The 15,450-nt window shown below is 51.0% G+C and overlaps 6 protein-coding genes across 6 annotated transcripts; 2 read left to right on the top strand and 4 right to left on the bottom strand.

The window, feature by feature from the left end:
• Positions 1 to 154: 154 nt before the first annotated feature.
• CDV56_101885 (uncharacterized protein) lies at positions 155 to 4,218 on the bottom strand (the record flags this gene model as incomplete). Its single annotated transcript, XM_026755504.1, has 6 exons — positions 155 to 1,468; positions 1,537 to 1,644; positions 2,830 to 3,290; positions 3,364 to 3,877; positions 3,945 to 3,972; positions 4,064 to 4,218. The coding sequence occupies 6 exons, from the start codon at positions 4,216 to 4,218 to the stop codon at positions 155 to 157; spliced, it is 2,580 nt and encodes an 859-aa protein (XP_026614406.1).
• Positions 4,219 to 4,872: 654 nt separating this feature from the next.
• Positions 4,873 to 5,361, bottom strand: CDV56_101726 (uncharacterized protein; the record flags this gene model as incomplete). The annotated part of the gene is made up of 4 exons (XM_026755345.1): positions 4,873 to 4,899; positions 4,966 to 5,047; positions 5,173 to 5,204; positions 5,266 to 5,361. The coding sequence occupies 4 exons, from the start codon at positions 5,359 to 5,361 to the stop codon at positions 4,873 to 4,875; spliced, it is 237 nt and encodes a 78-aa protein (XP_026614405.1).
• A 698-nt stretch (positions 5,362 to 6,059) lies between these two features.
• On the bottom strand, positions 6,060 to 7,476 carry CDV56_101425 (NUDIX hydrolase; the record flags this gene model as incomplete). Its single annotated transcript, XM_026755044.1, has 2 exons — positions 6,060 to 6,921; positions 6,980 to 7,476. 2 exons carry the CDS (start codon positions 7,474 to 7,476, stop codon positions 6,060 to 6,062), a joined length of 1,359 nt encoding a protein of 452 aa, XP_026614404.1.
• Positions 7,477 to 8,092: 616 nt separating this feature from the next.
• CDV56_100959 (SPX domain protein) lies at positions 8,093 to 10,506 on the top strand (the record flags this gene model as incomplete). Its single annotated transcript, XM_026754578.1, has 2 exons — positions 8,093 to 10,318; positions 10,372 to 10,506. The coding sequence occupies 2 exons, from the start codon at positions 8,093 to 8,095 to the stop codon at positions 10,504 to 10,506; spliced, it is 2,361 nt and encodes a 786-aa protein (XP_026614403.1).
• An 804-nt stretch (positions 10,507 to 11,310) lies between these two features.
• Positions 11,311 to 12,097, top strand: CDV56_100712 (DsbA family oxidoreductase; the record flags this gene model as incomplete). Its single annotated transcript, XM_026754331.1, has 2 exons — positions 11,311 to 11,355; positions 11,420 to 12,097. 2 exons carry the CDS (start codon positions 11,311 to 11,313, stop codon positions 12,095 to 12,097), a joined length of 723 nt encoding a protein of 240 aa, XP_026614402.1.
• A 573-nt stretch (positions 12,098 to 12,670) lies between these two features.
• CDV56_100126 (6-phosphofructo-2-kinase PFK26) lies at positions 12,671 to 15,099 on the bottom strand (the record flags this gene model as incomplete). The annotated part of the gene is made up of 2 exons (XM_026753745.1): positions 12,671 to 14,507; positions 14,852 to 15,099. 2 exons carry the CDS (start codon positions 15,097 to 15,099, stop codon positions 12,671 to 12,673), a joined length of 2,085 nt encoding a protein of 694 aa, XP_026614401.1.
• Positions 15,100 to 15,450: the final 351 nt, after the last annotated feature.

Below are 15,450 nucleotides of genomic sequence, written 5' to 3'. Positions count from 1 at the left end.
GACCAGCCGTTGAAATTGCCTAGTAGTACATATCGAAGGAAATGAAGTTCAACTTTATAAACAGTCCCGCTTGTTGTTGGCTGTTTGATCAGTCAGTCATAAATCCAGCTGGGAAGAAGATATACAATTGGATACATGCATCCAAAGAAAACTGCTAGGCCTTCACCTTCACGGCCTTCGTCGCAGACCCGACAGGGGGCGACTTTAATGTCGTAAACACACCCACACAAACCGCCAACATTGCGAACCCACCAGTGGTATAGGCGATTTCGCGCCCAACCCACCAGAAAAGTGAGCAGAAGAGCAGTGGGCCCGCAGCTCGGCCTACCTGACCCCAGCTTCGCAGACGACCCAGCACGAGGCCGCGCTCCCCTTCTCGCGCTTCAAAGCTACCGAGACTATTCAGACTGGTCACAACTGTAGCACTGGTCACAGCCAACAAGGCACCGGCCGAGTAGAGCCCGACGAGCGAAGAGACTCGAGCCAGGAGGAAGAAAGAGATGGCGCAAGCTACCACTCCGGCGCGAAGGGTCATGAGTGGCGGTAGACGTCGGACGACGGTCCCCTGGAGCAGAGAGGCGATGAGTCCCATCATGGAGAGAAGACGGCCGTTCAGAGCGGATGGAGATGCGGTGCTCCCTGCGTAAAATGTTGCGGTAAGGAAGGGGAGCGAGAACTCCAGCCCGGAGAAAGGAAGAAGGAAGAGTAAGTGAAGCAGGTTGAGGAGGGCGGGATTGTTCGTGTGTTTGTGAGGCATCGTCGAGTCGGGTTTTGAGGCGGCAGGATTGTTATTAGTCTTTTGCGTCGAGGAGGCGGTCTCCTCAGCTCTGAGAGGACCAAAATTGAGCTTGGTCAACCGGGGGTGTGTTTCCGGCAGACAGCGATACAGATACAGCGTCTCGGTGACAATAAGAAGAAGAGACACTCCCGCAGCGGTCGCGAACGGATTTGCAGCCACCGTGGTGATATTCGACAGCGCGGCTCCAAGGGCAGGCCCGCAGGTGAACGCAATGCTGAAGCACGCACCCACCAGCGCCATGGTCGAGCCCCGTTGACTTTCGTCACTGATATCCGTCGCAATGGCATGCGCCAGCTGCACATTGCCCTCGCTCAGACCACCGACAATGCGACTGGCAAGGAAGGTACGAAAATCCGTCGCAGCGACCCATAGCGCGACACTCAGGGTGTTCCCGACCATGGAGCAGAGCAGCGCCGTCCGTCGTCCATATTTGTCGGATAGTCGGCCGATGAACGGGGCGGCGATGGCTTGTAGAAGAGAGAAGAGCGATCCTAGCGCTCCTCCAAGGAGTACTATATCATATCGCGAGTCGATCGGCTTTGCGAACGAGTTCTTGTACGCGTTGAGATAATGGAAGACACGGTTTAGGAGAGAGGTGGGAGAAGGGTCTTGAGAACGATAGAACGTAAGCAACGACGGAAAGAGTGGAAGGATGAACGTAAAGGAGATCTAACATTAGGTCAGTTAAAGAGTGTCTTCGTCATGTAAAAATTGATGGGGATAGGATTTATTCTCACCAGGTCTAGAACGAGAGATATCATCAACACTCGAAGTATCTTCTTACGCTGATCCGCGGCCAGCGCCATGATGATCAATTCGGACTGCAAGTTCGCGCGATCGGCGAACTGAAATAGAGCATGAGGAATTAAAAAATGAGTGACTTGATTGAAGGAAAAGAAGAAGGAAAAAAGGAGGAGTTGGTATCCATCAAGATGAGACGACGATGTCCGTAGCTGATGGGTAATCATTTAGTTCGAGACACCAGGGAGACCCATCATATGTCATAGCCCTGAGCCCTATTGCCAGTTTCGGATCTATCTCCATCTGACCTACACTGTTACTGTTACCTCAAGGCTACAATAAAGTCAAAAAGGACTGCTGTTGGTGAGATGAATGCCATTCATTTCATTTACTGTCCACCCCAGTGTAAACCAAGATTGACCCATTCTTCCACAGACCAGCCATGTCCCCGCGACGCCGTCATAGCAACCTGCCCATCACCATCACCCCCCACTCCACGCTACAAGTTCGGACCGTTGAGCCTCTAGAGTCGAGGAGAACAGTAAAGTAGAACACAGGGAAAGGAAATGTAGACAAGAAGTAAAAAGGCCGTGTCCAGAACACACAGGTGACGCGGAAGATGGAGAATAGAAACGACAGAAAATGAAAGAGGAGATGGAAAATATCAAACCAAGGATATGCACGCTCAATAACTGCCAGACATATACAACAGGAACTTTTGGTAAATCAACTGACCAAAAGAGAGAGACAGAAAGCAAAGGTGCAGAAGAGGACAGTCCCAAACCCATGCCTTTGCAATCACGAATCCTTGTTCCCGGGTGAAATTTCGAGTTGCTCATTGCTTTCGTCAACCATAACACCGCCGTACCGATGCGCTTGTGGACATTAAGACAGGTAAAGAAGGATATGGAGAGACCAACATGGCCAAGGAAGGAAAAGAAGGGAGAATTCAGGAGCAGTGGTGCCTGGAAAAACCCCCAGTGCAACACCTAATGCGAAGCGTTGGAGTCGAGTATCATGGGATTGAAGACTAGAATCTCACAGAGAAACCTATTCTTCAGGCGCACATGGTAGAGATACCAACGTCTCGTGGGGAAGTTGAGATTGAATCACTGTGCTGCAGCAGGAGCTGCAGCTGGGGCGCCATTGGGTCCGCCGCGACCACGACCACCGCGTCCTCGACCACGGCCCCTGAAATCGCCACGGCCACGGCCACGGAATCCATCTCCCCGACCACGTCCACCGCGGCCCCGACCGCGGCCACTGGGCTGTCTCTGATGGTGCACAACAGGTTCGAAGCCGTCGCCGCTCTGCGTCTTGGGCACGGACACAGTTTCATCGCTCTGTGCGGAGGTCTCAGCGACAGTGGGATTGTTCTTCAGGCCGATATCGACAGAGGCGGGGGTTGCCTGTAGGCCTGTCTCCGTCTCCGCCGGGTCGCGAGGCACCTCAACCCAGCCGTCAGCATTTGCCGACGATTCAAGTGAGCCAGCCGCGTTCTGTTCCCAGGAATTCTCGGCTACTTGGTTCGCAGCGTCGGAAACGAGAGTCTGGGCAGGAGGAGGGACCTCGGTCTGAGGTGCAGAGGTGTCAATCTCGTTGGGTGCTGTAGCACCAGCGTCAAGCGGGCCATCCTGGAGTTCAGTGTAGGCGGCGTTGGCCAAGGTAGGATCAGAGGTAGCAGTTGCTTCCACCTCTTCGGTGGCTCCCCCGGGAGCGTACTCCTCGGATGTTTGCTTCACCTTACCGTCTAGACAAGCGAGACTGATTAATCAACTGGAACAAATTGATTTCAATCAAGAAAATGAGAAGGATTTTCTTACAGGTGACTTCAAGTGTTTCTCCCTCCACACTGACGACCTTCTCGTCTACTCCGTCAATCAATTTGAGCATAGAGCTCACAGCGTCGTGAGAGCCTCCGTAGACTTGGTAAAGGACACCTTCAAATGCACGGCTCTCGGGGGATGTCTCGTCACCAGAGCGCCTCATGGCGGCGGCAGCACAAAGGAACTTGGTCAGGCTAAGCAGACGCTGTCTGAGATCCTTCTGGTGAGCCTCAGTAGCCTCTGCGCGAACCTTCTCCCGAACGGCATCCAATTCTTCCTTGTGGGCCTTCTCCAATGCGGTCTTCTGGCTGTTCAGGCGCTCCTCGTAATGACTGGCGAAGTTCTTGAATTGAGCGATTTGCTCCTCGATTTGAGCGACGGTGGCCTGGAGCGCAGGCTTCTTCAGGGCCTGCGCTTTCTGGTCCGCGTTGATGATCTTCTCGGCAACCAGCTCGTCGAGAGATTTACCCGGGTTTTCAGCGACGATAGCATCGACCTTTGCGGTTGCGTTCTATACAGAGACCAAATGCTTGTTAGCAAGTGAACGAGTGTGCCTCTGGCGGCTTGGAGTGACCCACCAGCTTCTTCATGGCATTGCGCAAGCTCCTATGAGTATGCTGTCAGATTCCATTATCGGAGCAATCAGAGTATAGTATCGGAATCAGATGCGCAAGCTTTAGTCTTGAAGCTGACATACCTCTGGAGGTCTTTGAAATGAGGGTTGTCGAGGGTGTCCGCGCCGTTAGCTGTTCCCTGGGCGTCGTCTGCTTTAGAAGCAGTGACTGCATGCTCTGTCCTTGGAGAGGCCTCGGACTGAGCCTGAGAGTGGCTGTTGACAGGAGCAGCTGCCATGGTGGGGATGTGTGGTTCGACAGCTGGTTAATGTGGGAGCTCCGGGCGATGACCTCCAAAGTCAAGGGAGGATTGCGATTCAAATAAATGACAATAGATGAGCAAGCTTAAAGGCTAAGAATTGCCTTCTTCAGGTATATCAATTAGCAAGTAAAGTGAGTGCGCAGAGGGGAATGGTTCAGAAAGATGAGTGTTGTGAGAGGATCAAAGCTGTCATGAGCTGAAGAGCCAAAGATGCGGGTGGAACTCTTCCGAACCTCTCGCCGCTTTGTCGCGTGCCTGCAGCGAACCAGCCAAACAACGAGCTTAAAGGAGGGCCAATTCGTTTTCAAACTTCTGCGACTGAGGTAAAATGATGAAATTTTGAATTTATTAGATGTAATAGCTATCTCATGGAGTGACTATAGAGCGGTTCAGAGGGCATCATCATATATCTGCTTTGTGGACCTCAGCCCACAAGGCCCGGGTATCATAAGAATCAACACACAACGCCTGTACACCTTTTCCTTGCAATAATTCAGAAGAGTAGTGGAGGAGGGAACTCGATCTCAGGTAGTCTCCTTGTAAGCCAAGCGTCTGAGTAGCCTCATCCCCAGTGTGGTTATTGTACGCGCTCGATGTTGGTGAGAGTCGGTTGAAAGACAATTCAATCGATCAGCCCTTGAACTTCCGTAGTGTTTTCTAAGAAGAAGAGAGAGTTTTAGCCATCAGAAAGGCACCATGAATCGCTTTCAATTGACAACGTACCTCTGTGACCTTGCGAACAGAGTTTGGGGAGACATGTTTCTCACCGGCCTTTCGCGACCTTATCGACGCTTCGCGCATCAATCTTTGAATCCAGTCAACATAGTCCTACGCAAGTATCCCAACTGTGCGTCTAGAGGCCGAAGACATGGCATGGATGGTAACAGCCAATGCTTGGGGACAGGCTGAGAGGGTAAGTTGCCGACTCACTCTTGCATGAAAAGCATATAATCTAGGAAGATCTGTGTAAGGACACAGGAATCAGTCAATGAGCTTTAATGAGACTGTTGACCTGCTGCTTACCAGAATATCAGCGTTCTTGCTCACACTTTTGTTGGAATGTGCTTTCACAATAGACTTCAGAGTTCCACGAGGATAGAGCTTCTGTGTTGCAGCCATAGCAAGAGGTTTTGAGGGTAAAGTTCTCAAAGAATGAAGTGATTTGAGCTGGTCGCGTAATAATTTACTTGCTTGTTTCAAAAGCAAGTAGATGATTATACTCTTGATGATAGGTTGTGATTGATAATGGGGATGATAAGCATGAGCTTCTGGTTTGTTTGGGTGTAATCAATCTTACCTAGTACATACGGTGGTGCAAAAGACGGGGTAATTTGAGAGCCCACATACCGGCAGCCAATCAGCAAGGGATCGTGAGGATCGAATCACTTTGGTACCATCCTGGCTGTAAGGTATACTCCGTACAGAGAAAGAGAGTGTGGGGAACCAATTATATAGTGTATTTACATAACAGTACGTGGTATGGTCTAGGTCGACGCCATATGCAACAACATTTGGCAGTGACCCAAAATGCCGAAAGGGCCAACTCTTGTTTTTGCCAAAGCTATTGCTACCACACTGGTTCAATTCTGAATGTACTTGATGAAGCGATGATAGACTACTTGCTCTAACCAGTAAGGCAGCTTTGATGTCTCGTATCCGTTGCATATATACGACCACAATCTCCTTATGGCTCCTCGACTTGGTCCCAAAAGGCTGAACATGCACTACAGTATGTACCAGCTCTCGATTCACCCGAAATATATACTATACAAGATGGCTTCCGCACAAAACGGTATGCAAAGATCGCGTAGTGGTCGTCACCGACGAATTCGATGATCCCGAAGAAATTTCCATGCGTAGACTGCCGCCATGGAGCCCAAGGCAATCCTCCAAGCGAGGAAGACATAAACCGCAACGCGCAGCTTGTCGTAATACCCTCTGAGCATAATACCGACAGCATATGTGCTCCCGTCGGAAGCTTTGTCTGAAGGTCCGTAGTATCTACCCACTCCCAGGCCTCCAATTCCAACATCATTGTGGTCGTGCTTTGTATTAGTCTCTGGAAGCACTGGTAACGCCGCAGTTTTGCTGTCCACGGCCGTGTTACTTACGACTGTCCGAGCCCCAGGCCTCACCCGGAGCATATTACGTTTTCGCAGACGATACGTCAGAATGCTGACTAGGAAGCGCAAGTCAGGGCTGGTAAAAGTAGGATACTTCCATAACCGCACAGCCGTATGCGGCGGAAGCATATCGAGGAAGTCGGCCAAGATTCCCAAGGTCAGTCCCCACAGAAGCAGGGGTCGAGTTGAGTCAACGGAGGCGGCTCTATCGGTTGAGAACCACGTCTTCCACCTCTGGAAGATTGAAGGGCTTGACTGGTTTGCAATGGTATCAGGCTTTGTAGTCGTATTGCATTTTAAAGTTTCATTTGGTTGCAAACGAATGGCAGCGAACTCCATCCACCCCATCAGGGACCGACAAATGAGGCGAGCGATGAGCCCGCCCCGGTTTGCGAATCGTTGAGACATGTCAACATACTCAACAGTCCGTAGTGAAGGTGATAGGAGAGCTTCGAGAGATACCCAATGTGATGAAGCGACCTCTGTTGGTTGTAATTTGAGGTTTGGCGAATCGCTGCGAGTCGACAAGAAGACGAAAGGACAGAGAACCATCAATCTTGGATTAAGTTGTAAGCATTGTCGAAGGAAAGTGGAAACAAAAATTGTCAACATACGGTACTGAGCCCCAGCTGGTGGTGACTACCCGCTCCGGCAAATTTCCAATGTAGATATAGTCATTTGTCGTCAAATCCAACCCTACCTCCTCCGAGGCCTCCCTGATTGCAGCCGCTCGGTCGTCTTCATCTTCCGGATCACGCTTCCCTCCTGGGAGCGCAACATGTCCTGTCCAGCGATCTCCCACGCGTGATGCCCGTTTGATAAACAGGACCTCTGGTGTTCCATGCTGAACCCAGGGCCGAGAGAAGAAAGTATCCAATCGTTGTTCGGTGGAAACGGCTGGATCTTGCTCTGCGGGCACGGAAGGTGAATCGGGCCAATGGGCATATGTTGGTCGTACTCGGAGGACCAGAGCTACTGAAGCACGTTTCTTGCACGATGGAGGATTGGGAACATGAGGATATGGTCGATGATGAAGGTCTTTCAATACGGCGTGGAGGGATTTGGGCAACGATGGTGGTTCTTGATTTGACTCGGGGTTGATGGACTCCATTGCGTGAATTTTCCGGTCATAAATGGTAAGCTATGGATTTTCTAGAATGGAGGTGAGTAACTGAGTAATACATTCATGCTCGAAGGACTTTTCATGAACTTAAGCAGCGTCGTTGAGCGCGAATTGAAGAGTCATAAGACAGAAAGGGAAAGGCTTATCACTGCAGCTTTTATCAGTCATCTACCTCGGGTTGTCATTTCATACTTACAGTTCATGAAAGGATGATATATTGTATTGGTATTACCAAGTAGTGACACCATTTTTCCCTTCCTGACAATGTAAACGACGTCATGCCAACTGTGATTGGCTGAACTGCATCAGGCTAGTGCCGCACGTGCATGCAACGGACTTCCTGATAATAGCTTCAGAGCACTAGCCAGAAGGCTAGACTATGCAGGCCTGCCACCAGATCTCAAGCGCTGATTCAATGATTTAAAATCTTTTCATAAGGCCCTACGACCATTTTCTGTCCTCTCTGCTTTGTTCTTTGACGGCGAATTTGTGTGCTTTATGTCTTGTGCTGTTTGTTGAGACGCTTCTTTAAAATACCCAACTAGCCCATAGCATTGCGACCGTCGTGACCTCAATTTAGCTGAAATCAGCCCATCAATTCGTCATGCGCTTTGGCAAGACGTTGAAGAAGTCGATTTACCCCCCGTGGAACGGGAAGTATATCGACTATCACAAATTGAAGGTTCTCTTGAAAGAACATGATGTCACCGAAGACGCAAGTGACTCGGAAGAGTCTCAATGGACAGAACAGGACGAGGAAGCCTTTGTTCAGGAACTGATCAATGTGCAGCTTGACAAGGTCAACGCTTTTCAGGTTGAGACTTCTCAGCAGCTGAAAGAGCGTACGTCTGCCTGCGAGACCAGGTTACTGCCATTGGCACCCAATGCGGATCAGGAGACGGCCACCGTGGACGAGAAGGAGAAGAAGTCTATCGCTGCTGAAGTTCTTCGGGATTTGGACCAGATTGCCAAAGAAGTTAGCGAGCTCCAGAAGTACAGCCGCATCAACTTCACTGGTTTTCTCAAGGCTGCCAAGAAGCATGACCGCAAGCGCGGTGCACGATACCGCGTACGGCCGCTGCTGCAAGTACGTTTATCACAACTCCCTTTCAACAGCGAGGATTATTCGCCTCTGTTTCGTCGACTATCAGTGATGTATTCCTTTGTACGCCAAATCCTGAGTGAGGATGCTGTCGAACCTAGGGATGCCGGCGACACACATTTTGGCCAAGACACGTATTCATCGTTCAAATTCTGGGTCCATGAGGACAACATCTTGGAAGTCAAGACCTACATTCTTCGCCGATTGCCTGTGCTCATTTACAATCCCAAGACTTCGAGAGATTTCGAGTCGCTTCCTGAGGATCCCACAATTACATCTTTGTACTTCGACAACCCCCAGTTCGACCTCTACAATCAGAAAGTAGCCAAAGCCCCCGAAGCCGGATCGCTCAGACTTCGGTGGACGGGAAGTCTCAAAGACAAGCCCGCCATTTTCCTGGAGAAGAAGGTTGTGACCAGTGATGACTATAGCAAAGAGGTGAAAGTGCAGCTCAAAGAGAAGCACGTGCAAGAATTCCTTGAGGGCAAATATACGTTCGAGAAGCAGCTGCATCGAATGGAAGGTCTGAATAACGGCGAATCAGCGGCGCTCAAAAAAGATGTCGAGGAGCTGCAGTCATTCATCAAGGAGAACAGCTTACAGCCCATGCTTCGGGCCAATTACACCCGCACTGCGTTCCAAATTCCTGGTGACGATCGCATTCGGATTTCTCTCGACACCAACCTTGCGCTCATTAGGGAAGACTCGCTGGACGAGGGACGTCCCTGTCGTGACCCGACCGATTGGCATCGGAGGGATATTGACGATGGCGGAATGCAGTACCCCTTCAACGGCATCAGAACCGGCGAGATCAATCGTTTCCCACACGCTTTGCTGGAGATTAAATTGAGAGGCAGCGCACATAATGCCGAGTGGGTTAACGAGCTCATGGTCTCCCATCTTGTGAAGGAGGCGCCGCGCTTCTCGAAATTCGTCCATGGTGTCGCGCAGCTATTTGAGGATTATGTGAACAGTTTCCCCTTCTGGTTAAGCGAACTGGACAATGACATCCGACGCGATCCCGAAACAGCGTTTCACGAAGAACAGGAACGGCTTGCAAAGCGTGCCGAGGATGATATGGTCGTCGGAAGCTTCCTGGGCAACAGAGCAAGTCCTACCGTGCGCCCACTGGTTGGATCCCCAGTTGCCATGTTCTCAGACCTGGGCTCTCCGACGCGGACCAGACAGCCGTCGCAGCCTGTACCGCGGCCGAGCAGGCCGAGCATACCTGAAGGAGAAGGCCGCACGTTGCCCGCGGTGAGTCCTGAGGAAGAAACGCAGCCAATCACATCGTCCCGCCTGGCCGCACTTTTCCCATCTTTTCCCATCTCGCGATCCAGCCGCACGCATCGACAGTCGGTGGTTCTGCCACCTGGCGTGCAGGAACCGGTCACCTGGATCAAGGATTCGGGTCCTGTCCGTGTGGAGAGCAAGGTATGGCTTGCCAACCAGCGAACCTTTATCAAGTGGCTGCACATCAGTATCCTGCTTTCTTCTCTGTCTCTCGGTTTGTACAATGCTGCGGGCAAACACAACGATGTTGCTCGCGCCTTGTCCATTGTCTACACCCTTTTCGCCTTGTTCTCGGCCGCTTGGGGATGGTACATGTATGAGAAGCGGTCCAGGCTCATCCGGCAGCGGAGTGGACGTGATCTGGACAACACATTTGGTCCTATTGTTGTGTGTATTGGGTTGGCGGTTGCCTTGGTGCTGAATTTCGCCTTCAAGGTACGTCTTGAGTCGATTCGGAGACTTTGCATACGGAGACTGACTTGAAGCAGTACTCGGATACTATGAAGAGGATCAGGGATCAGCAGCCCGACGTTGACACACCCTCTATGTTCAATGTTTCATTTACTCCCGTTGAACAGCCGGACACCTGGCACTTGATTAACCAGGGTGGACAAGGACTGTAAAATGCTTGTCATTACAATGCTTGACGCGAGTATGACTATTAGATAATCTGTCTTTAGCTGCTGTACATGCAAAAGTAACTGCTACGAATATATATATGCATGGTGCATGACGCGCGTGGTTGTTGATGACGAATTGTGCTTGCGACGAATATACTTCTGCCTCTTACACTTCAAGCCCCTCTGACTCTGTGACGCTGATATTGGTTGTAAGTCGATATTGACACGAATGATATTATGTCAGGCATATTTCCCATTGATCATCGGCTGGAGGAGCGGAGCCTTCTCAGGAGGTAAAAGTACAAAAAGAACAGCCATGTCGATGGATTCTGGCCCCTTATGGATTCTCAAAGCATCCAAATATAAGAGCTTTAGAAACAATCACGAAGCCTCTACAGTCCCATCTATCAGCAATCAGTTTGTTTCTATACTCTGTCCATCATAAGGTATAGTTCTCGGGTTTCCTGTTTCGGCTGATGATGTCACAGCGGGGAATCTGCAATATGGACAAGATGAGATCGACAAGACTGCAGAGGCTACAACTGGTGATGAAAATGTATTTACATAGACTCAGAGGCTCGCTCAGGATCAACAGCATAACCAAATACTGGTAGATCAATCAAATGGATCAGTATGAGCTGAGAGCACGAAGGAAAGCTGCTGACAAATCATCATCAAAGCGAAGTGAAAAAGAATATCTACCTCAGTTAACAGGATATGACGCTTTAATTCTTTAGAATACACCCTCTGTTTTATTTTGGAGCAATCCGGGAAACCAGCTGCCCCTGACCCTCGAATTCGCACATCATGACCAACATCAAGATCCAAATCATCTCCGACACCGTCTGTCCGGTACGTTCCTAGTATACTTCACCACCAATCCTCATAGCCACTAGAACTCTAACCCCATCAGTAGTGGTGCTATGTCGGCTACCGCCGTCTCTCGCGCGCCATCACAACCCACAGAGCCACGTACCCGTCCGATACCTTCACCCTCACCTGGCACGCCTTCTACCTGAACCCGTACTCCCCGCCGTATCCCGGCACCGACAAGCGCGAGCACTACGCCTCCAAGTTCGGCGAGGACAGAGTCGCGGCCATTTTCTCGCGCCTCGCGGCCGCGGGCGAGACCGAAGGCATCGCGTTCAAGTTTGGAGGGAAGACGGGGAATACCCGTGATTCGCACCGGGTGCTTTGGTATGCGGCCGTGAAGGAGAAGGAAGCTGGAGCTGGAGGTGGTGCGGCTGCAACTCATGGGAATGGGAATGGGAGCGAGGAGAGGGTGGGTGGACTACAGACGAGGGTCGCTGAGCAGTTGTTCCGCGCCTACTTCGAGGAGGAGAAGAATATCACGGATCGGAAGGTGTTGGTTGATGCGGCGGCGGCCGGGGGATTGGACCGCGGGGAGGTGGAGCGGTTCCTGGAGTCGGGCGATGAAGGAGGAAAGGAAGTTGACCTCGAGGCGGAACGAGCGCGACGTCGCTTCGTGACTGGTGTGCCGTATTTCACAGTGCAAGGCCAATATGGGATCGAGGGGGCGGATGAGCCGGAGACCTTCCTGGAGGTGTTTGAAAAAGTGAAGCAAAACTCTTAACCTAGGAAATCTTTAGAATGCGGTTTATTGAGCACAAAAGCTTTATTGAACACATCTAGTTTTGCAAGTATGCATAAACTGAAGCCGGCCTCAGAGAACCAGGTTAAATCACATCACATATCATAAGAGCTAGGCTAGAAGCCAGTGGACTGGAAGAACCACATTTCTAGCAAAAATCAGTTCGAGCAAGAGTTGAATTCTGATGGCATCAGGCACAAGTCCACCTCAACGCCATACCATGCGAGCACACAAGGACATCGATTGATTGGAGATAAAAACAACACATCATAGGAACTCCCGCTATTCACGATACGCCTGAGCAAGGAAACCACAAGGGATCTTTCAATGATAATACAAAGTAAATTAAAAAGACAGGGAAAAGGTCACATCACAGAATCATGAACCAGCGGGCGTCTATCCGAGCAGGGAGTGGATAATAGAAGCCAAGAAGGCACCATTCGCAACCGCAAAGTCTGAATCATAGCAAGGAGGAGTCATAAATCAATCATAGAAGACTGATCAGTTTGAAAGGTCCAAGAGGAGGACAGGGAGCCGACAATTTCACGAGCCAAATCAATAAGTGGCCTGGCGCAGCTCAAAGTCGGGGATGTGGTCAAACCAATCGGAATCCGGATTGTAACGATAGGCCTTAAAGTCCACGCCGTAAGGCTTGGGCTCGAGCATGTACAGCATTCCTAGAGGCACGTCCAGGTCGGCCACTTCATCCCGCTTCAATCCACGGAAGTAAGCGAGCAGAACGCGCGCCACCGACCGATGGGTAACGATCAAGACATGGTCCGTCATCCGCTCTACCTCGATGATCACAGCGCGAAGGCGGTTGATGACATCCAGATACCCTTCGCCTCCAGGGCCTGGATAACGATAGAACAGTTTGTTCTTCTTGCGGACCGCGTACTCTTCGGGATACTTTTCGCGGATCTCGTCGTATGTCATGCCCTCCATCTCTCCAGCATACAGCTCGTCCAACATTTTCATCTGTTTGACATCGTACTCATCTTCGTTGAATCCTTCGACCGTCTGGACCGAGCGCCGCATCATTGACGACCAGACGCAGAAGTTACGCGGCCGATCTCTTGGAATGTAGGAAGGGTTGGGAGGTGTACTGTCGCCGGGACGTGGGGGGAAGTGTCGCAGCATATTCTTCTGTTGCTGTAACTGTTCCCATTGATGCCGTTGATAATCGATAAAACGAGTCAAAGCTTTGGCATACCGACGCCCGTTTTCACTAATTTCAGAATCGCCTCCGATGCGGCCCAGCTGGTTGTCCTTACTCTCGCCGTGACGTGTGATCCAGATCTGGCGCGGGGAGAGGTTGAAATTCAAAAGATAATAGACAACCTGTGAAGAAAGAAAGCCATGGGTTTGATGGGAGACGATTTTGCGTCCGACATCGATCATTCGAATATACGCCATGTTGTGCTGTTCTTCATACTCTCCGAGCGGGACGTAGGACTTCTCGTAGAGGGCAACACGCTTCTTGAAGTCCTCCAACGACTTCACGGGATCTTGACCTTTGTAGTCCGGGCCCGACAGCTTGAGACGCATATTGGCTTCCAAGAGCTCGGGATCCACACAGCTGCTCTCTAGGAACAAGACACCAAGCTCAGGGCCGGCGACTTGGCGGATGTGGTCAACGATCAATTTGCGGCGCTCGAGGGTACTGTTGGTGGCATCAAGGATACCCACACTGCCACCCTGCACCAGGATATAGTCTAAGAGCTCATCCAGGGTATCCAGGGCAACCTGTTCACGCAGCTTGACAGCACGCTGATTCTGTGGGTCGAAGAAGGATGCCGATTGATCGATAGGTTCCGGTGATGCTTCCCTGATAGCCAGCTGGTTGTCCGGTCCCGCATCGATAGAAGGCACGACCGTGCTACCCTCCTGTTGCATAGAGGGATCTTCTTCCTGGCCATTGACAAGGATCTTAGCGGGAACAACCGGTGGTGGGAGGCCGTTGATTTCCGGGGGCGAGGTAACAGCCTCGGGAGGCGAGGTTTCAGTCTTAGAGGACTGTGCGTTCATCGTGCCCACGCTGACGCTGAGACGTCGCACAGAATCCACGAGATCCTTGTGCACAGAAGCACGCTTGTCACGAGGGGCCATGGCTCTGGCCGGAGAAGGAGACTTGCCTGCCGCGACACGACGACGTTCTCCAACATTGAAGATCTCTGTATCATGCTGCAGCCAGTTCAAGTAGCGGGCCAGCTTCTTGGTAACATAGCTTTTGCCTCGGGCAGGAAGGCCGACCATGACGATCACCAGCTTGGAGCCGAGATCTCTCTGAGCGATACGTCCATCGGGAGACACTTTGGACTTGGTAAGACCTGGGATATCGAGGGTGGTGGCACGGACCCGACTCGGGGTCGAGACCTGGCTAAGGCCATTGCTATATCCAGCATTGTCAGTACGGAGCACGTCTCTCACAGACTCGATCCAGACGGAGAAACCAGATTGATAGAATGATGATATGATTCGAGACAAATAAAAAAAGCAAATAACTAGAAGTCTAGAACGACATAAGGAAACGAAACATAGTTCGGCAATACATGCAAGGTATGTTCGGGGATGATAGACCCGCCACGAGAACTGCCGATCAGGCACCCAAAGAAAGTGGCTTTTGGGCTGCAATCTGCTGGATCTAGAACTCGAAATAACCCGAGGTCCAGATCAAGAAAAGAGATGCCATCTAATCATAGGGATTCATTGGAGGAAAAGAAAAGGAAAACATACATCTGTGGAGACGGAGGTGCGGTAGAAATCGGAGTGTCTGTTAGGGCGAACCCGACACCGTCCTTAGACACATGCGATCCCTTGTGGGCATCGGAATGCAGCTCGTTCCCTAGCGCTCGTCCGACAAGAGTCTTCGGCGGCATAAGACTGGCGTCTTTCCCCGTCCCGAGCTTATTGGAACCTGCATGATGATTGCCATTCGATGTGGCACCGTTTCGCTGGTATTCAGGCGACGAGGCCGACGTCATGATCGCGGAACGCGCAATGTCTGAATGTTGCTGTGCCATCCCCGCAGAACAGCAGGGATGCAAAGAGGGGGGGAGAGGAAACTTAAATAAGACAAAGACGAGGTTTCAGGAGTGTGGCTAACAAAAGAGGGTTTCTAATCTTGCGAGAAATGTGAGAAGAAGCTTGGAATGCACCCTGATCGATCAGGACTGAGTCAGAGAGGAAGTTGAGGCGAGGAGGGGGGGGGGGGTTCACAGAGGAAGGGAAAAACTTGTCCCTTTTACACATCCCCGACCCCACGAGACTAAGGCGAACCTCGTATCCCGATACTTAGGCGAAACTACAAAACCTTCACACTCAATTCTGTCAGT

The sequence above is a fragment of the Aspergillus thermomutatus genome, assembly GCF_002237265.1.
Source record: "Aspergillus thermomutatus strain HMR AF 39 chromosome Unknown NODE_95, whole genome shotgun sequence".
Classification (NCBI taxonomy): Eukaryota; Fungi; Ascomycota; class Eurotiomycetes; order Eurotiales; family Aspergillaceae; genus Aspergillus; species Aspergillus thermomutatus.
This window is presented reverse-complemented; position numbering and strand designations above follow the sequence as displayed.